The sequence below is a fragment of the Phoenix dactylifera genome, chromosome 9 (assembly GCF_051530095.1).
Source record: "Phoenix dactylifera cultivar Ajwa chromosome 9, Ajwa_hap1_PhDact_Kaust_v1.1, whole genome shotgun sequence".
Classification (NCBI taxonomy): domain Eukaryota; kingdom Viridiplantae; phylum Streptophyta; class Magnoliopsida; order Arecales; family Arecaceae; genus Phoenix; species Phoenix dactylifera.
The window spans coordinates 1,078,969-1,098,953 of NC_143198.1; the positions used below are offsets into that span (position 1 = coordinate 1,078,969).

A 19,985-nucleotide genomic window follows, 5' to 3' on the forward strand; every position below is an offset into this window, starting at 1 on the left:
GGGTGGGAAGAAAATGGAATGGAAACTGAGGAGGGAACCAGCCCATTTCAGCTTGGGATGGCAGTCATGATACGGCACTCGATAGCAATGGACGTAGAAGGAGGATAGAGACAGCCCATACTAGGTCGAAGGAAAAGGCCAGAAAGAAGCATTGTTCAGTTGCAAGAAACTATGGGAAAAGAAGATTTCCCTTTATATTTGAGATTTCTTTGGCTGTCCTATGTCCAAATTATGGTCAGTAAAAAGTCAGTGCGCTTTGTACGTAGTTTGCTTCCTGTTGTGGCGAAGAAAATCTGAATTTAAATGCGTCCAAATTTACGTGATTCTTAAATATCCCAGAGTGGAAGGAAGGCCAAAGAGGAGAGACCGTGAGTTATGGACGATTTATAATATCCCTAGGGACCTCTTTAACTTTCTGTTGGAAAATGTGATCTCGGCCTGTTAAAATCCTTTCGATGAAATCTTCCCGCATCCAAATACTCCCTTACAGAAGCACGAAGCTGTCTTATTGGCGGTACATGATGCATGCACCGTCCTTATTGCTTTCCTGACGCTGGATTCCTTAGGTCGTTCTTATTAGAAATTAACCTTATAATTACTACGTTCGGTGAGAAGGATGGTCCGTTCGTCAAGTCTCCGGGAGTACCAGCTTGAGTGGAATAGCTCGAGAGGTGCCGGTCTCCACTGCTTGTTTCTTTTCTTCACTGTGGATTTTTTGTGGGGGAAGGAAGACATGGACTGCTGAATGCCCACCGTTCACACTCGCTTTGACGAGCTATTTGACGTAGGTAGCTGTTGCACTATAGCATATTTTACTACTAATTAAGACGTGAAATATTGTTACCCTTATCCCTATATAAAACTAGAGACGATATTGGGGCAGGATGTCTGATTTCAGCGTGGAATTAAGCCCTTTTGCCTATAAACTCCTAGGTACTCGCTTTGCTTTAAGACTTTTGTTCTCTTCACGGCAATTCCTTCTAGTGATTGCACTAGGCCTAACAGACAAGATAATCGACCAAAATCTTCTCCTCCACCCTGTGAATTATGTCAATTTTCTATCCTAAATTCCAACCATTCCTTTCTAATTTCTTCATCCATGTATAGGCCAAGTTCCAAAGATGTTAGCTATTATTTTGCTCTTTCTCTCTAGAAGTGGCATCCTACACGGCATGCACTATATAGCGAATCTTAGCCGCTCATTTCTGTACTGGTATATCGAGATGAACACTTGGCGAATAGAGTCTACCGGAACGAGCTGAAACAAAATCATGGGATCGAGTCTCACCTTTTTAAGTTCTTCCCACGCATAATGTCAAGTAGTCCGCATGCTTACTTCCATCGACAACAAAGTACTTAAGATAAAAAAACTGCGATGCTTAGGTCTGTGTATTCTATTGGCCCGGCCTTTGTGGTTGCCATGTCCTAATAAATGCTGGCCTAAGCAAGCCTTGGTCGTACGTGGGACGAGGCAGTAGCGCCACCGGCTAAAACTGCCCCAACTCCTCCATATTATGAACAGTAACGCGTTATCATGGTATGATGTGATCAAAGGTCCATGGATCTTATACTCACGCTAGAGTAATATAAATACCGTTTTTTACCAAAAAAAAAAAAAATGTCCATGGATCATATGGTTCACAGCCTTTAAGACCATCAGGATCATGGCCTGCCAGTTTTGTGGATCTTAGCGACCCCTCTTTTACTTTAGCTAATGCGTGCACTTTTGGGAGATGTATCCTATATTGATGCTGAGATCAAGAGAGCCATGGAGGATGCTTCACAAAAAGGACTGTAGAATCTGTGCTTAGAAAATGTTTATCTTGTTTCTATTACCAAAAAAACAAAAGAAAGAAAAGAGACCATTCAAAATTTTTTATCTAAATTCATCACATGACCTAACATAACTAATCTTAATTCATTATGTAATACGCGAACTTACATATATGATTGCTTTTGTTATATAATGGATCGGTGAAAAAAATTTAGTGTTATTATTTTCCTCTTTGAGCCATTGGATCCTTGACTTTTACCCACAAAAGATTTCCTACATACATAAAATTATTATTATATAGCTGAAGCAATTTCGATAACTTCATGTGCTCTTGTTGATTGAGGCCTCCATTTTAAGCCTCCTTGGTTTGAATTTCAAGATTTTCGTTATCAGGATTTGCTCCCTTCTTGAAAATGTTGCGAGCATTCTCACGGTTCCATCTTCCAAGGCCGTATTCTTTAGCATCAAGGCTACTCGAACCTATGGAGAGTAATGGCCATAGCGTCTCCAGGCTTGTCGAACCACTTCCTGAATTCCCCTGCAAGGCAATCAGAATTTTTCAAAGCAAAATGGAGTAATAATATTAAGGAACTTATCCTTACCATCAATTAAAATTGGACAATGATTAGAAGCATAGTAAGCCACATGACATTGACACACCTCCTTTGATTCGGGAAATAGATCCATCCACTCGTCCGAAGGTAGCACACGGTATAATATTTCCTAAATACGAGCAAGATGCGGTTTATTGTTGCACCAGGTGTAATTTGGATCCTCAAAACCCAGGCCAATCAGGCCATTAGGTTGAAAGAATTTTTTTAATTTCCTTAATATTTATGTCAATATGAAAGGCCTTGTGCTGCCACTAATAATACGGTTAAAATTGTCGTCTATTAAATTGATGTCAAAGAATTAAATGATATATCGCACTCTAAACATGATCTTCTAATATTTTACTCCAAAGTGTAGTTTTTTGTTTTTTTGAATGCAGAAGCACTGGCAAAATATATTGAAAAATTATTTTAGTGGATCATATTTTCTCTAACTTCAACTCATGCTTCTAGATTTTTTGGGGAAATTACTTTCCCATCCCTCTAAAGACTCCACTGTAACAAAAAGTCCTTGTTAAAGTTCCCCTTTTTTTTTCGGTTTTGAAAAGAAATGGCCAAATTGGAGCTCAGAACCATGGAAATTGCTGAATTTTAGACTCATGGAAGAAACCAAAATCAAATCTGGAGTTCTCAAACCTTGGTTGACACTTGATGCTCATACTACCCAAGCTCGCTTATTTATCTGGTTAACTTGTGCTAGTTTTCTCAGTCTCCCAAAGCCTTTTTCACCCGTCTTTTGTTAAAAGTGTGGGAAGCTCAATCTGAAATAGAAATGCTAGCTTGGATTCAGGAAACATGATGCTAAATTCAGGATGCAAGCCCCTTTCTGAATTGAACTTGTGTGTGTAAAATATTTTAGGTTGAAGGATGGCACAAACCATTGTGCAGTACTGTATGAATCATTTGTGATAAGTACACAGAATAAGGCAAGCTGAGTTACAGCCCAGTGGTTCACCCCTCTACTTGAGAGGGGGTTTTGGGTTCAAAGCTTGGGAGGTATTTCCCAGGCGTACCATGAAAGGTTTCTAAATCCCTGTATACTCAGTTGAAGAGTGTTTCAGAGAGAGAGAGAGGTTTCAGTGAGAGAAAGCAAGAGCTTTTCATTCTACCACAGAATGCCATACCGTCAGAGTTTATTACAGTGTCTTATGTAGTAATCAAGAACAGGTCGGTTGAACCGGAACTGTTACAACTGATTCAGTTCCAGCCAACTGATTCAGGTAAGGAAAAGTTCTAGAACAGTGATCATTCAGGATCATTCAAGACCCCCCGTCAAGCTGAGGGATCGCACGAACGTGAAGCTTGGAGCAGAGGAGATGATGCCATTGAGAAGAGTGAGCTTTGGTGAACAAATCCGCTGGTTGGTCGACAGAGGATATGTGATGTAGTTTGACTTCACCAGAGGTCACCTTCTCCCGAATGAAGTGATAGTTGATTTCTATATGCTTCGTCCGTGCGTGAAAGACCGGATTAGCAGCCAGGGCCAAGGCAGAGACATTATCACACGAAAGTGTCGTGGGATTGGTAGGAGAAATGTGGAATTCACTCAGTAGTCGGCGAAGCCAGATGATTTCAGTGGCTGTAATGGCTAACGCCCGGTATTCAGCTTCCGTAGACGAACGAGCAACTGTAGGTTGCTTCTTGGAGGACCAGGAGATGGGATTGTCACCGAAAAAGATGCAAAAACCAGTTGTGGACTTGCGATCCGAGGGATCACCAGCCCAGTCCGAATCACAATAGGCGGTGAGAACAAAGGAACTGGGACGGTAGAGTAGTGAAAAGTTCAGGGATCCTTTCACATAACGAAGCACTCTTTTAAGCAACTGATAGTGAGTGATCAATGGTTTATGCATGAATTGACAGAGGTAGTTTACTGCAAAGGTAAGATCTGGTCTAGTGATAGTTAGATACTGAAGTGATCCGGCAAGTCTACGATAGAGTGCAGCATCAGGAAATAATGTAGAATCTGTAGAGAGACTCGCGTACTTTGTAGGTAAGGGAGAGGACACAGGTTTACAATGCTCCAACCCAGCGCGTTGTAGAATGATGTTGGCATAGTGTTGCTGATGAAGAGAGACACCATGAGAAGAGAAGGCGAACTGTACCCCTAAGAACTGAGACAAATTTCCCAAGTCTTTAACTTTGAACCGGAGCTGAAGGCGAAGTAGAAGATCAGCAGTTGCCTCCGGATTATTGCCGGTTAATAGAATGTCATCAACATATATTAAGAGGTAGATGTGAATACTTTTGCAGGTGAAAAGGAACAGAGATGGATCAGCCTTGCTAACAGTGAAGCCTTGCTCAATCAGGAAAGAGGAAAAGGTAGAGAACCATTGACGTGGTGCCTGTTTTAATCCATACAGGGCCTTCTGAAGAAGACATACATGGTGTGGAAAGGTTGAGTCGACGAACCCCTGCGGCTGTTCCATAAACACCTGTTCGTTGAGTGTACCATGGAGGAAGGCATTGGAGATGTCTAGTTGTCGAATAGTCCAGTTAGAAGACAGAGCAACAACAAGAAGGACGCGGATTGTTTGGAACTTGGCAACCGGACTGAAAGTTTCAGTGTAATCTACTCCAAACTCCTGATTGAACCCTTTGGCAACCAAGCGCGCTTTGTAGCGTGCAATGGATCCATCTGAATTTTTCTTGATTTTGTAGGTCCACCGACACCCGAGAACACTTTGATCTGTCGTTCGGGGAACTAGTCTCCAAGTTTGCTGATCCATAAGAGCATTGAACTCCGTAGACATTGCCTGACGCCAATTAGGATCGAGGACGGCAGTGGAGTAGCAGGTGGGTTCAACAGGAGAAGAAGTAGTTGTGTGGAGAGAGAATATTTCCTTGGGTTTTAGTGACCCAGTTTGTGATCTGGTGATCATAGGGTGTCTACCTGGTAGTGGAACAGAAGAGGATGTGGGAACGGTTGTGGAAGGTAGTGAAGAAAGGGAATGTGAGTCAGTATGAAGGATAGTATGGGATGAAGAAGTGTCAGAAGGTAACTGAGCAGTGTCCGTTGCGGGTGAAGAAGAGGAAGATTGTGCTGCTGAAGAACGAAATGAAGGAGGACTATCAGAGAAGTCCGGAACCAGCAATGGTGTAGGTAGCACTGGTGTATTTGAAGAGGAATTAGACACCGAAGAGAAAGGAAAGATGTGTTCATCAAACTGAACATGCCTGGAAATGAAGACACGATCTGTTTTAGGATTGTAACATCGATAGCCCTTGTGTTGAGTAGAGTATCCAAGAAAAATACAGGGAAGGGAGCGTGGCGCCAATTTGTTGTGTTGGTAAGGCTTAAGCCATGGAAAGCATTGACATCCAAAAACGCGAAGTAGAGAGTAATCCGGAGGATGTCCATGAAGAAGCTCAAAAGGTGATTTGTGATGTAAAGTGGGAGACGGTGCGCAGTTGATGAGAAATACAGAGGTTAGAAGAGCTTCTACCCAGAATGACGCCGGTAGGGAAGAAGTGATTAGAAGACTGCGAATAGATTCTAGGATATGCCTGTTCTTTCTCTCGGCAACCCCATTTTGTTCTGGAGTATGGGGAGACGACCGTTGATGAAGGATGCCAGACTTAGAGAATAGGGAGGAAAATTTGCTGGAAGTGAACTCACCGCCGCTGTCTGAACGGAACACCTTAATAGATGCCGTGAATTGATTTTCAACCATGGTCTTAAAGTGTATGAATATGTCGATTACATCTGATTTGTATTGAATTGGAAAGACCCAGGTGAATCTTGTAAAGTCATCAACAAAGGAAACATAATACTTGAAACCTTGCTGAGAGGAGACAGAGGAAGGTCCCCAAACATCTGAATGAATGAGTTGAAGAGGAGCTGTAGTAGTATGGGTTGCCTTATGGAACGGTAGTCTGCTGCTTTTGGCCATACGACAAGCCGAACAGGGAGAAGTGAGCTGCTTGGTGCGAGGGATGAGCCTTCTGGCCATAAGAGTTCGAAGCACTGCAGACCCCGGATGACCAAGTCGTTGATACCATTTATCCAGTGAAGTAGTAGCAGTAAGAAGAGCAGTAGAACCAGAGGAAGAAAGATGAAGATTAGAAGTAGGAGGTTGAGAAAACTGAAAGGGGAACCTGTATAACCCATCAGTGCAACGACCTTGAAGAATCGTCTTGTTGGTGATATTGTCCTTGATGGAGCATCCAGAAGAATTGAAGATCAGTGTGCAGTTATTATCACAGGCAAGTTTGTGAACCGATAATAAATTATGTGAAATACCAGGGGTGTGAAGAACTTGAGACAATTGAAGGTTGTGAGACGGTGTTTGAAGAATTCCTGTACCGGTGTGTTGAATCGGAATGGTAGAGTTGTTGCCTAAGGACACATGCTCATGACCCTGATACGGTGCAAAGTTCTGGAGAACAGACGGATCAGGAGTCATATGAGAGGTAGCCCCGCTGTCAACAACCCAGTCGGAGGTTCTTGAGTGCTCAGATGAGTTAGCCAGCAAGGCCTTCTGAGTAAAAGAGGAATGAGACAAATCAGAAGAAAAGGTAGGATCCATCCTGTGCCAGCAGTTGATTGCTGTGTGACCACGCTTAAGGCAAATTTGGCATTCTGGTACATTCCTTGAGTCTTTGCCTCGACCTGACGGAAACCAATGGCCGGATCGACCACGGCCACGACCTCTGAAAGAAGGCTCCCTGCTAGCAGAGTAGAATCGACCTCTTCCTCTCCCACGGATAGAAAGTAGTGCCAGATTAGTGTCAAAAGTAGTTGACTGCTTATCCTTAGCTGTTTGGATGATTTCCTCACTGCTAAGAAGAGCATATAGCTCTTCCAGATCAAGTGAAGAGCTTCGAATTCTAATAGCCGTGGCAAATGAGTCATAGGAGGAAGGTAAACCGTTCAGAATGTGTAGTATAATATCCTCAGTATCAGGCTTAGACCCGGCAGAGGCAAGTGCAGTAACAATATTCCTAACTCGAGTCAGGTATTGTTGCATAGAACTGACATTTTTCCTAATGCTGTGAAGCTCATTCTTTAGTTGAATGACATGGGATCTTGATACAGAGTTTAATCGACGTTCTAAAGTCGACCAGATCTGATGTGTGTGTACCAGATGTGTGACAAATGGTAGAATTGATTGGGAGATGGTCGATTGCAGGGCTGATGCCAAGAACTGATCAAGGAATAACCAGTGATCAGAGACAGTTGAAATACCTGAGGTCGAGGAAGAAGGATCATCAAGAAAGGCGTAATATCCGCTTGCTTTGAACAGTCGGGTGATCTGAGCTTTCCAGGTGAGAAAATTCTCTGCGGTGAGCTGAGTGGGAACCAGGGAATTTATGCGAGAGATGAGGAATTTCAGTTTGGGTGGTATAGTAAGATCTTCTGCATCCCCTGTATCATCCCTTGATCTCGTAGTTTCCATGGAGTCTGGGTCGGTTGGTTCATCAAGCTCTGGTAGGACAACCTCTAAGATGAATGAGTCGGAAGACATGGATTGTGATGAAGCTGCAGCTCTTCATTGGTTGATTGACAGCAGAGTGGGGAACTACGTCTTGATTTGAGGAGTGAAGTGTCAGATCTTTGAGAGCATCCGACGACTATTGGGAAGAAGGAGGGTGGGAATTTGATAAGAGGAAGAAGGAAGGTAGCCTGCTCTGATACCATGAAAGGTTTCTAAATCCCTGTATACTCAGTTGAAGAGTGTTTCAGAGAGAGAGAGAGAGAGGTTTCAGTGAGAGAAAGCAAGAGCTTTTCATTCTACCACAGAATGCCATACCGTCAGAGTTTATTACAGTGTCTTATGTAGTAATCAAGAACAGGTCGGTTGAACTGGAACTGTTATAACTGATTCAGTTCCAGCCAACTGATTCAGGTAAGGAAAAGTTCTAGAACAGTGATCATTCAGGATCATTCAAGATACCATGATCATCAACTTGGAGAAATGGGTCAGCTAGAAGCTCTCTCGTAGGATGGAGACTATGATGAAGCATCCTCCCCTCAAATTGTACTAAAGGTTCCCTCCAGCAGGCTGTTCCTCTTGTATTGCCTCGGTTTCCTTTTTCTGATGGAGACTATATGATGAGAAACCTGCAGCTTTGAACTATGCTACCTTGCTGCACTCTCATTCTTTTCAGATTTTCTTTCTTCCGAGTCTCCTCTTCGCTGTCTCTCTTGCTAAGGAGTGGTTCTTGCGTGCCGGAACACCTCCTTTGTTACTCCTTTGAAAATCCTGTATACTTTCTCTACTCCGTTGTAACTTCACAATTTTGTTCTGAATAAATTTTGGTGGGTAATGTGGCACATCCCAAAAGAGTATATGTCCTCCAATTCATTGTAAAGCATGCATTAAATGTCAACTTTTGCTTTCTAAATACAAATTAATTTAGAGTCTTAACCTGGCACTGCATGGTTAGCACTCCCAATCCAGCGACCTGTCCTTCCTAATATTTTCCGAGACAAGCAGAATATGGAACCTGTCATGGGCTGTAAAAATGTGCCGTGACAGAGTAACCATTGATTGTTTATTCTCGTTGTGCATTCATTGTTCGCAATTATATATTCATGATTGTATTTTTCAATGGACAACTGGGATTTCTACCATTGTTGTCAATGTGCACATTAAAGCAGCTGGATTGCGTAGTGGAAGGGGCAATCCCGTGAGGAGCTTGAAGATGGTTGGACTTATCAACTATTTGAATGTTCTAGGAGTAGCTCGCCTTGCCAAGACTTTCTACTGGGAAATGGCTGCTACCCATCTCTGTGGAGGTTTGCTGACCATTTGAATTTAAGTTCACAACCTCCCCTCCCCATTGTATCTCTGAGGCACCGTCCGACAGATAACGGAACAAGGAAGAAGGCCAGTAGCCCAATGGAGATTGATTTCCATACTGCATCCACCAATTCCCCGATTTTGGATCCTGCTCAAAAAATGAGAACCATATAAACATTCATTATTAATTATAGGTGAAAAGTTAAAAAAGTAATTAAACATGACTATTGTAGTTTTGCTACACTGAGAGTATGTGATTTAGGACAAGAAATTAACATCTTGTGAATCTTTTGTTTTTACCTTCCAGACAGACAAGGTGATTTCATATTGGCGTCCGCCATAGCTAGAAATGGGGTAGACGGTGGCACCCAATGCAATCTCCTTGTCGACTTGAACGAACCCAGAGCAGAGTAGGTTGTGGCGGCCTGTTGAATGATAACCATCATCCTGAAATTTTTAGGGTAAAATATAAGAAGACACCCAATCTTTATACTTTTTATGAAAACAACTCATATAGGACAAGAGAAAAATGAAAGAATATTAACTTACAGTCCAGTAGCTAGGTAAATAGCCTTGTTTTATTAACTTCATACAGAAATGCATATACCTGATTTTTTTGGGGACCAAAGAGCAACCAGCTGAAGATAATTAATGCATGAAGAGAGAACTTTCAAAATTTCATATAATTAAAACTACTTTCTATTTATTCAAAATTGAAACAATAATATACATGCCAGCCACAGCTTCGATGGTATTGAGAAGTTCTTCAGGACCCCTAATAATCCGAAGTTGAGACAGACTGAACTCATTTTGCTGTTCCAGCTTCGGGTTCCACACATTCATGGTTGCCTTTGCTCCATAATACTTATCTCCCTTTACATAAACAATTGCATGCTGCTCAAGAAGACCCACGAACAAACATAAATGAGAAAGATGAAGGAGCAAAGGGAAAGAAATGGAAAAGTAAGAGATACAAAGCTGCTACTAAGATACATGGTCTCCATTTATATTAGTGAGGTCTGCTCTCGAACAATCCACATCAAATTCCCCCTCCAGTTAAAATAAAACTCAGCTCTCAAATTAGATATGACTAGTTGAAATAAATATGAAAAAAAAAGAAAATCCTAAAAGAGATAGATCTCTTATTCTATATTGACTTTGCTTTCAGTCGCTCTATCTAATTTTTCCTAAATCGGAACATACGACTGGTCAAAATCTATCCCAAAAAGAAAATTTTTGATTTGTTCGGCCCATTTCGTATTCCAAACGATAAAATTGGTCATGACCATCTATTTCAAAAAGTAATCCATTTGAAAAAAAGACACATCATCTAAATCGAGCATTGTATGACCAAGTTATAACTCCGAAAGTTTGACACATGATTTAGCTTCTCGATGCGATCTCACTACTGGACCATGTCTAGTCTAACCTATAGTGGCCAAAGTAGTTCACATTGAGTTTGATAATCCTCCTGGATCAGAGAGTTTATTTGAAGATTGCATGGTAATTTTAACTCCAATTTTACTCAACTTTTAGGTGGTGAAACCTGGTAGTTTGTTCTTCAACTTTAATGGCTTGCCCTGTTGATTTCACCTCTTGTCTAATTCGATTTAGCATACCCACTTCAAGAGATTTTCTTGCCTTTTTGTTAAAATTCCACCCCATATGTGATGATATTGATATATGGGGATCTCTAGCTTTAGAAGAAATGCTCTCAATATTCCCAATATTTTCACAATGGTGGAAGTTTTGCCTGAACCAAATGCAGTGGTGGTCATCCTCCAAGCCGAAGGATTTCCATAACAAGATTCTCTCTCTTTCTTGTGGGCTATTAAATTATTTTCATATTGATTATTGACTGTGTGGCTTGATTGTTAGTGCTCGATGATTTTGATAATTTACTTGATTATACGGAAAGAAAAATATTTATTTTTGTTGTCCACCGATTGTTCGCGATTATTTTTTTCATAATTGTCTTTGCCCAACAAGATGGAGATACAAAAAGCTACGCCCTTCTACATACATTTAGGATTTCTACCAGGACCCCCATAGTAGATGTAACCATTGTTCTTAAGGTGCACATTATAGCAATTGGATCGTGTAGCGAAAGTGCGAATCCCTCGAGGAGCTTGGAGATAGTTGGACTTATCAACTATTCGTATGTTTTTGAAGAAGCTCGCCTTGCCAAAACCTTCTTCTGGGAAATGGCCACTGCCCATCTTCGTGGAGGTGTGCTGACCATTTGAATTTAAGTTCACAACCTCCCCTCCCCATTGTATCGCTGAGGCACTATCGGACAGATGAGGGAGTAAGGAAGAAGGCCAGTACCCCACTGGAGATTGATTCCCATACTGCAGCCACCAATTCCCCGTTTTTGGATCCTACTCAAAAAATGAAAACCATGTAAACATTCATCTCTATTTATAGGTGAAAAGTGAAACTGTGATTAAACATGACTATTGTAGTTTTGTTATGTTGAGGGTTTGTGAGTTAGGAGAAGAAATAAACATTTTATGAATCTTTTGTTTTTACCTTCCAGAGAGACAAAGTGATTTCATATTGGCGTCCACCATAGCTAGAAATGGGGTAAATGGTGGCTCCCAATGCTACCTCCTTGTTGACTTGAACGAACCCAGAGCATTGTAGGTTGTAGCAGCCTACTGATTTATAACCGTCACCCTACAATTTCATGGAAAAATATTAGAAGCCTTCCAATTTTTCATAATTGTTGCTTTATGTTGTCTGACGTCGAAATCAGGAATGTCTGTGGCACCTCATCTCTATCATATAATTGACCAGAAAGAACCAAAAAACTAAAAATAATGAACAATATAAGATAACTTATCAAAAAACACTTGGAAGATAAGGTAGGACAACATAAGGAAAGAGGAAACTAATAGAAACAACACATAGAAAATACGAAAAAATGAAGAAATGTTAACCTACCGTCCAGAAAGTAAATAGTCTTGTTCTATGATCTCCATACAGATATGGATCAACCTGATTTTTTCCACACCAAAGAGTAACCGGCTGTAGTTAATTAATGCATGAAGCGAGAACTTTCAAAATTTCATATAATTAAAACTACTTTCCATTTATCCGAAATTGAAGCAATAATATACATGCCAGCCAGCTTCGATGGTATTGAGAACCTCTGTAGGACCCCTAAGAATCCAAAGTTGAGACAGACTGAACTCATCTTCGTGTTCCAGCTTCGGGTTCCACACATTTATGGTTGCCTTTGCTCCATAGTACTTACCTCCCCTTACATAAACAATTGCATGCTACTCAAGAAAACCCACCAACAAACACAAATGGGAAAGGTTAGAGATACTTCACTCCAAGGTTACTCCTTTTCATAAATTTTCAAAACTATATACCTCATGCCTATTATTATTCCTGTTGGATTCTATAGAAGTTGGATTTGGGATTGTCCTACGCATGTTCTTTCCAAATCTTTCGATAAAGCTAGCCCTCGGCACATCGCCCTTCTTAGTCCTCCTAATAGGGATGGTGTCCTCTGGGCACCTCCCATTTTGATGCCAAAGTTGAGGTATGGAGCTAGTTTCCATCTTTGATGCCACCCTCTTCTCATCATATAAGCCTAATGGGTGGAAACTTGGTCTCATCTGAAGATTTTGCATAAAGTGAAGACAAAGTAAAGAGACTGCTAGGTGTAAACATTAAGTGAAAGGTGAAGGACTTGAAAAGAATAGAAAGTGTGAATGGAAGAGAGCACACCTGGATAGTATGGTTTTTGAGCGAAGGATGATCGAAGGCTGGCTGATGAGAGATATGGACACAGTCTATGATATCCCCATCCAGGCTCTTTTTAAAGAAACAAACATTAGAGCAAATGAAACCACAAATTAAGAAGCATAACAGTGAAAAATGCCAAAAAAAATTAAGTGTGATAGAAGAGGAAAATTACAGTAGAAACTTGATGGGATTGTACTGAACAAACAAAAAAGGTGAAAACAAAAAATATTTCAAAATACATTTCTGATTAAAAATAATTTAGAAAATCTTCTTAAAACTCTTTTACAATGAACAAAAAATGTTTTCTTACCAAAAAATCCAAAAAAAAAGAATAATTGAAAGAATAGTGGGATGGTAGACCTTGATGCTTTTGACAGATTTATCCAATCGAATCAGGTGTTGCTGCACCTCGGACTGCTCGATTGTAGCCCACACTCTAGCCATGATGCAAGATAAGCAAATCATCACCAGCAATAGCGCGACCAGGCCATGGCTCATACTATTGTGCATCTCCATAGCCCTTTCTTTCAAACCCTTTTCAATGAAAATAAAAACATACACCATCCAATATATATATAACAAACTTCTTCTTCCTGGTTGCCTATTATATATCAAAGAATATCTTACTTATATATCAAAGAATATCTTACTTAAATTAAATGCCACAGATTCTGCTTAATTTTGTGCATTAATTGAAAAAGCTTATCTGATTATCAAATTAATTGTCCATCAATTGTTTCCTCCATAATGAAGGATTTCCATAACAAGATTTTCTCTCTCTTTCTTGCGGGCTATTAAATTACTTGAATATACAAAAAGAAAAATATTTATTTTTGTTGTCCATCGATTATTCACATCATCCTTCTTGGTCCTCCTACTAGGGATGGTGCCTCTTCTTTCCGTATCTTTCGACAGAGCTGGCTCTCATCACATCATCCTTCTTGGTCCTCCTAATAGGGATGGTGTCCTTGGGGCACCTCCCATTTTGATGCCAAAGCTGACGTATGGAGCTAGTCTCCATCTTTGAAGCCACCTCATTCTCATCATCTAGGCCTAATGGGTGGAAACTTGGCCTCATCTGAAGATTTTGCACAAAGTGAAGACAAAGTAAAGAGATCCTGTAAAGACCTGAAATTGGGCCCGTTCTTGGGCCCAATGAACTGAAGTCGGCAATGGATGCCGACTTCAGTCTGTTCATCGTGGTCTTCCCACGATGAACACGCCGGCCGAACGGCCAGCGGGATCTCCGCCCCACCCACCCTCTTCCCTCTTCCCCTCTCTCTCTCTCTCTCTCTCTCTCTCTCTCTCCCTTTCTCTTTTCTCTGAGAGCCCATCCCTTCCCATCCCTTCCTCTCTCTCTCTCTCTCTCTCCCTTTCTCTTTTCTCTGAGAGCCCATCCCTTCCCATCCCTTCCTCTTCCTTTTCCCCTCTTTTGAGAAGATCGCCGGAGCCCCGTCGTCGCCGGAGCCGCCATCGCCGCCGGGGAAACACTCGTCGACGACCGGAGGCGAGCAAGACAACATAGACCTATTTTTTTTGGATTTAAGGGGAGAGAAACGATGGAAATCAGTGGGTTTTACTTCCCTTGTTTCGGGAAAGTTCCTTTTTGGGAGATTCGGCCGGCCGACGGCGGCCGGCCGGGGTCAATCCGGGCCGAAATAGGTTCGGCCGGAGGTGGATGAACGGGGGGCCGGGCCTTCTAGCCCCGGCCTCTCTCTTTCCTTCCCTTCTTCCTCCCTTTCTTCCTCTCCTTCTCCTCTTCTTCTTCTTCTCTTCCACCGCTCGTGATGGTGGGGTAGCCGACGGCGGCTAGCCGAGCACTGCCGCCGAGGGCCACGGTCGACCGCCGAGGGCCGACCGGAACCACCAGCCACCCTCCTCCCTTCTTCTCCTTCTTCTTCTTCTTCTTCTTCTTCTTCTTCTTCTTCTTCTCTTCTTCTTCTTCTTCTTCTTCTTTATTCGGCCTGGGTTTTTCCTTGCTTTGAAATCCGTGCCTTAAGGGTGAACCAGACTTTGAACCGGGTTTAAATTGTGAACCGGTTCCACCTATTCCATGAATGGGTTTTGTTATGGTCTGATCAGACCTGGTTTGGGTTGGGCTAGGGATCTGTGTTGGGCTGAGTTGGACCTAATTGGATCTGTGGGCTGGGTTGGTTTGGGCCCGAGATCTGATCTGGACCTGTAATCTGGTTTGGTTCAGTTGGGCCTAATCTGTGTTGGGCGACAATTGGTTTTGGGTTTAAAGGATTCTGATTTTTGGGATTTAGTCTATTTATTCTTAGGGTCTATGCTTGATTTTGGGGACCCATTCTTGGATCTTTGAACTTAGGAATTTAAGGGGTTGAAATTAGTTTAAATTATATTTCTAAATTAATTAAATAATTAATATTTATGTTTAATCAGGGGTTCGTGATATCTGTGGCAGGGATTTTAAGCAAACCCAGGTAGGTGACCTATTGCTTTAAAGTAGAATTTTAACATGTATCATGCATATGTTGATGTATGATTTATTATTGGCATTATATATTAGAATTAGAATTAAGCATTTAATTTCATAAACTATTAAATTATTATTGGCATTATGTGTTAGAATTAGAAATTAATATTTAATTTCATAAACTGTTATGTACTTTACTATTGGGAGTTTGTTCATGACTTGAGTTGAAAAGTTGATTTATTGATTTTTAAAATTCGCGTGACTATAGTCTAGGCCCCGGCAATGGGATGATACGTTGGCCCTGTCGACTTGTACTGAGGAACTAGTTCCGACACCGCGACCACCGGTGATAGAATAGTGGCGGCACAGGAGTGCATTTTGCTCTTCGGAGCGGCTCAGTGGAGCGTGAGTTTGGCACCAGGGGGTGCGGCACAGTGGTGCGTTGGCTCAGTGGAGCGGCTCTTCGGAGAGTTGTATTGGCACTTCGGTGTAACCATGCCACTGGGTGATGTGGCCGTAGTCATGCGGTTGAGTTATTTTGAGTCTCGAATCGGATTTACGGATTGTCGTGTGAATTTTTGGATTCATGAGTTTTAGCTGCTTTTTATATGCATCATGACATGTTATATGATGACTTTATTGCATGATGTTGCCTACTGAGCTGTTAGCTCACTCCTACTATTTACATTTTTGCAGGTGATGATATATGATTATGGGGATTACGGGATAGAGTGATCATGATGTAATTAGCTTGTAGATATAGACTTTCTTTTGACTTATGTATATATGGACATTTGATATGAAAACTGGAATTTATCTTTAATTAGTTATTGATGGTTGATTAGATTTATCTGCCTTGCGTGCCTGCGGGGTCCGCCCTGTAGGTGCGCGGCGTCTGCTCGCGCCCCGGGCCCCCGGGTTCGGGGCGTGACAGATTTATTGGTATCAGAGCATAGGTTAAAGATCACTAGGGACATTAAAACAGAATCATAATAAATATAATAATAAATAATAATAATAATAAACTTAGGAATATAGGGACACATGTAAAGAAATGAGAGTGGGGTAGAAAATCTTATGGGTGGGTGGATCCAACACTAATGATGTGTTATTAAAAAAAAAAAAACTTAGGAATATAGCGACACATGTGAAAAAATGATAGTGGGGTAGAAAATCTTACGGTGGATGGATCTAACCCTGATGTTGTGTTATTTGTGTATGTATCAGCATGCCGCCCCGCCATGCACGTGTGGCACCTCGCCGCCTGATCGAGACTATCGGGAGTGATCCAGCCACTTCTCATCCGACTGAGAGAGTCTAGGAGGACGAGACTGATCAGACAGTACTGGACGGACCAGATCATGGCCAGGAGAGCAGGATGGGAGAACCGACCCAGGTGATGGAGCTGATCAGAGAGGTTGTTGGGTTAGTTCGGCAGCAGAGGGGACCACAGCAGCTATTTCCCTCTGCTAGTTCTTCAGATCAGGGGAGGAGTATAGCAGAGTTCAGGAAGTTGGCTCCTCCGGCCTTCAAGGAAACTACCGATCCCCAAGAGGCCGAATGTTGGATAGATGAGATGGAGAAGGCCTTCAGGGCCATGGGTTGTATTGAGGAGGAAAAGATCAGATTTGCCACCTATATGCTTCAGGACCGGGCTCATCATTGGTGGGAGTCTGTGGAGAGGACCATGATGCAGGATGCAGGATCAGTAACCTGGCCGGGATTCCGCATGGCCTTCTACTCCAAGTATTTCCCTTCCAGTCGTATCAGGGAGCTGGAGAGGGAGTTTCTGAGCCTCTCTCAGGGGAGTATGACTGTGGAAGACTATGAGGCTGAGTTTGATCGATTGTCCCGTTTTGCACCATCTCTTGTCCAAGACCCTAAATCTAGGATGAGTAGATTTGAGGAAGGACTGAGGCCTCGCCTGCGTCAGGGTTTAGCTGCTGTTCACTCGACTGATTATGATGACCTAGTTGACAGAGCTAAAAATATGGAGATCATCTGGAAGGAAACACATGATGCTCAGAAAGGGAAGTCGAAGAGGACCAAGGACTTTGATTCTGATGGTGAGCGGCATCTGCGCCGACCTATGCAGTTCCGTCCAGGAGCAGGGCAGCGAGTTCCATATGGGAGGACTGCACCGGATCGCAGGGGGATATCAGGAGTGTGCTTCAGGTGTGGCCGGACTGGACATAGAGCTGTTGAGTGTCTTCAGACACGGCCTGGTATTGGAGCATGTTTCAGGTGTGGTCAGCAGGGCCACCGGATAGCTGAGTGCCCTCAGACTCAGACTGTTTCTGGAGTTTGTTTCGGGTGTGGTTAGCCGGGTCACAGGATTTCCAGTTGTCCTCGTACTAGACCTGCGCAGAGGCCACCGAGTTCTGTAGCTCCTCAACGACAGATTTCCTTCACTCCAGTACAGGCTACCCAGTCAGCTATCCCCAGGCAGCAAAGGGGAGGAGGATCTCGTACCCAGGGACGAGTTTATGCACTGACTCAGCAGGATGCTCAGGCATCCAACACTGTAGTGACACGTACACTGTTGGTATCTTCCACTTATGCTTATGTGTTATTTGATTCTGGTGCTACGCATTCTTTTATCTCATCTTCATATGTCCATAAGTGCGATTTACACTACTCTTCCTTAGAGAGGGAATTATGCATTAGTACTCCAGCTGGGGGTACGATGACAGTTAGTCAGATCTGCATTTCCTGCCCAGTACTAGTTGAGGGTAGAGATTTGAGAACTAATTTGATTGTTATGAATCTGCATGATTTTGATGTAATCTTGGGTATGGATTGGTTGGCTGCATACCACGCTACCATAGACTGTTTTCTGAAGAGGGTGACCTTCCGGATCCCGGGTATTGATAAGTTCAGTTTTATGGGTGATGACTGGGGTGTCTCTTCTCAGGTAGTATCTGCTATGCAGGGCATAAGATCTCTTAGAAAAGAGTTTCCTATCTTTATGGCCGCAATTGCAAATTCTGAACAGTCTGAACAGAGAATTGAGGATATACCAGTAGTCAGTGAGTACCCTGATGTCTTTCCTGATGATCTGCCAGGCTTACCTCCTGATAGAGATGTCGAGTTTGCTATTGATATAATCCTTGGTACTGCACCTTTGTCTAAAGCTCCTTATAGAATGGCCCCTGCTGAACTAAAGGAGCTAAAGGACCAATTACAGGAGCTATTGGATCTGGGTTTCATTCGACCTAGTGTCTCTCCTTAGGGTGCCCCAGTATTATTTGTAAGGAAGAAAGATGGTAGCATGAGACTGTGTATTGATTACCGGGAAATCAATAAAGTGACTATTAAGAATAGGTACCCTCTACCCCGGATTGATGATTTATTTGACCAGCTTCAAGGTGCTCAGGTATTTTCCAAAATTGATCTTCGATCTGGATATCATCAGCTGAGAATAAAGGAGTCTGACATAGCCAAGACTACTTTCCGTACCAGGTATGGACACTATGAGTTCCTTGTGATGCCTTTTGGTTTGACTAATGCACCAGCAGCATTTATGGACCTGATGAACAGAGTGTTTAAGCCTTTTTCTGGATAAATTTGTCATAGTATTTATTGATGATATTCTGATATATTCAAGGAGTCAGGCAGAGCATGAGCATCACTTGAAGATTGTTTTGGAGACTCTGAGGCAGAATCAGTTGTATGGTAAATTAAAGAAATGTGAATTTTGGTTGGACAGGGTGATGTTTTTGGGGCATGTTATCTCTAAGGAAGGAATTATGGTTGACCCAAAGAAGATTGAAGCTGTGGTTGATTGGAGCAGACCGAGTAATGTGTCTGAGATTCGCAGCTTCCTTGGACTAGCCGGTTATTACAGAAGGTTTGTGGAGGGCTTCTCTAGTATTGCTGGACCCCTGACTCGACTCACTCGCAAAGAAGTGAAGTTTGAATGGTCGGATCAGTGTGAGAAAAGCTTCAAGGAATTGAAACACCGTCTAATATCAGCACCTATTCTGACCCTACCAGCTACCGGTACTGATTTTACCATTTACAGTGATGCATCCAAGAAGGGTTTGGGTTGTGTGTTAGTGCAAAATGGGAAGGTTATTGCTTATACCTTCCGACAGCTTAAGCCCTATGAAGAGAATTATCCCACTCATGATCTTGAGCTTGTAGCTGTGGTTTTTGCCTTAAAGATCTGGAGACATTATCTGTATGGAGAGACATGCCAGGTATTCACTGTTGCTGGTGGTCCAAACCGAGAACGATTGGCACAGCGGTGTGAACGAAATTCCGTCTGAGTTGTCTTGGTTGGTGTTGATTGCGCTCCACCTTCCACCGGAAAACCTGCAAGCAAGCCTCGCACCACCACTGGGGTAGTGGGGGCCCTCCGACGATCAAGTCAGAGGAGATTGGAGGAGAAGGAGAGATAATAGTAGCAAGTAGGAGAATGCTCTGGAAGTTCTTGCTTACCCCCCCTTCTCCCTCCAGCCGCATATATACCAGGCTGGGGGGTCTTTCAGGGGGGTTCGTTATCGTGGGGCACGATGGAGCTGCCACTGACACGGCCGTTACAGGGCGTCGTGGGGCAGCGCTGGGTACGGACATGACAGGGCGTAGTGGAGCTCCGCCTTGTACGGCCGTTACAGGGGATCGTGGAGCAGCGCCAGATACAACCGTTGCAGGGA

The 19,985-nt window shown here is 42.7% G+C and overlaps 2 protein-coding genes and 1 pseudogene across 2 annotated transcripts; 1 reads left to right on the plus strand and 2 right to left on the minus strand.

Moving 5' to 3' along the window:
• Positions 1–8,369: 8,369 nt before the first annotated feature.
• On the minus strand, positions 8,370–10,909 carry LOC148702378 (protein neprosin-like; annotated as a pseudogene).
• Positions 10,910–11,086: 177 nt separating this feature from the next.
• On the minus strand, positions 11,087–13,410 carry LOC120108449 (protein neprosin-like). The gene is made up of 7 exons (XM_039122057.3): positions 13,251–13,410; positions 12,873–12,959; positions 12,512–12,760; positions 12,254–12,415; positions 12,078–12,131; positions 11,664–11,810; positions 11,087–11,512 (listed from the first exon to the last, which is right to left on the minus strand). Exons 1-7 carry the CDS (start codon positions 13,404–13,406, stop codon positions 11,147–11,149), a joined length of 1,221 nt encoding a protein of 406 aa, XP_038977985.3. The 5' UTR covers positions 13,407–13,410; the 3' UTR covers positions 11,087–11,146.
• A 3,316-nt stretch (positions 13,411–16,726) lies between these two features.
• On the plus strand, positions 16,727–17,650 carry LOC149752769 (uncharacterized). The gene has a single exon (XM_089925370.1). It carries the CDS (start codon positions 16,727–16,729, stop codon positions 17,648–17,650), a length of 924 nt encoding a protein of 307 aa, XP_089781496.1.
• Positions 17,651–19,985: the final 2,335 nt, after the last annotated feature.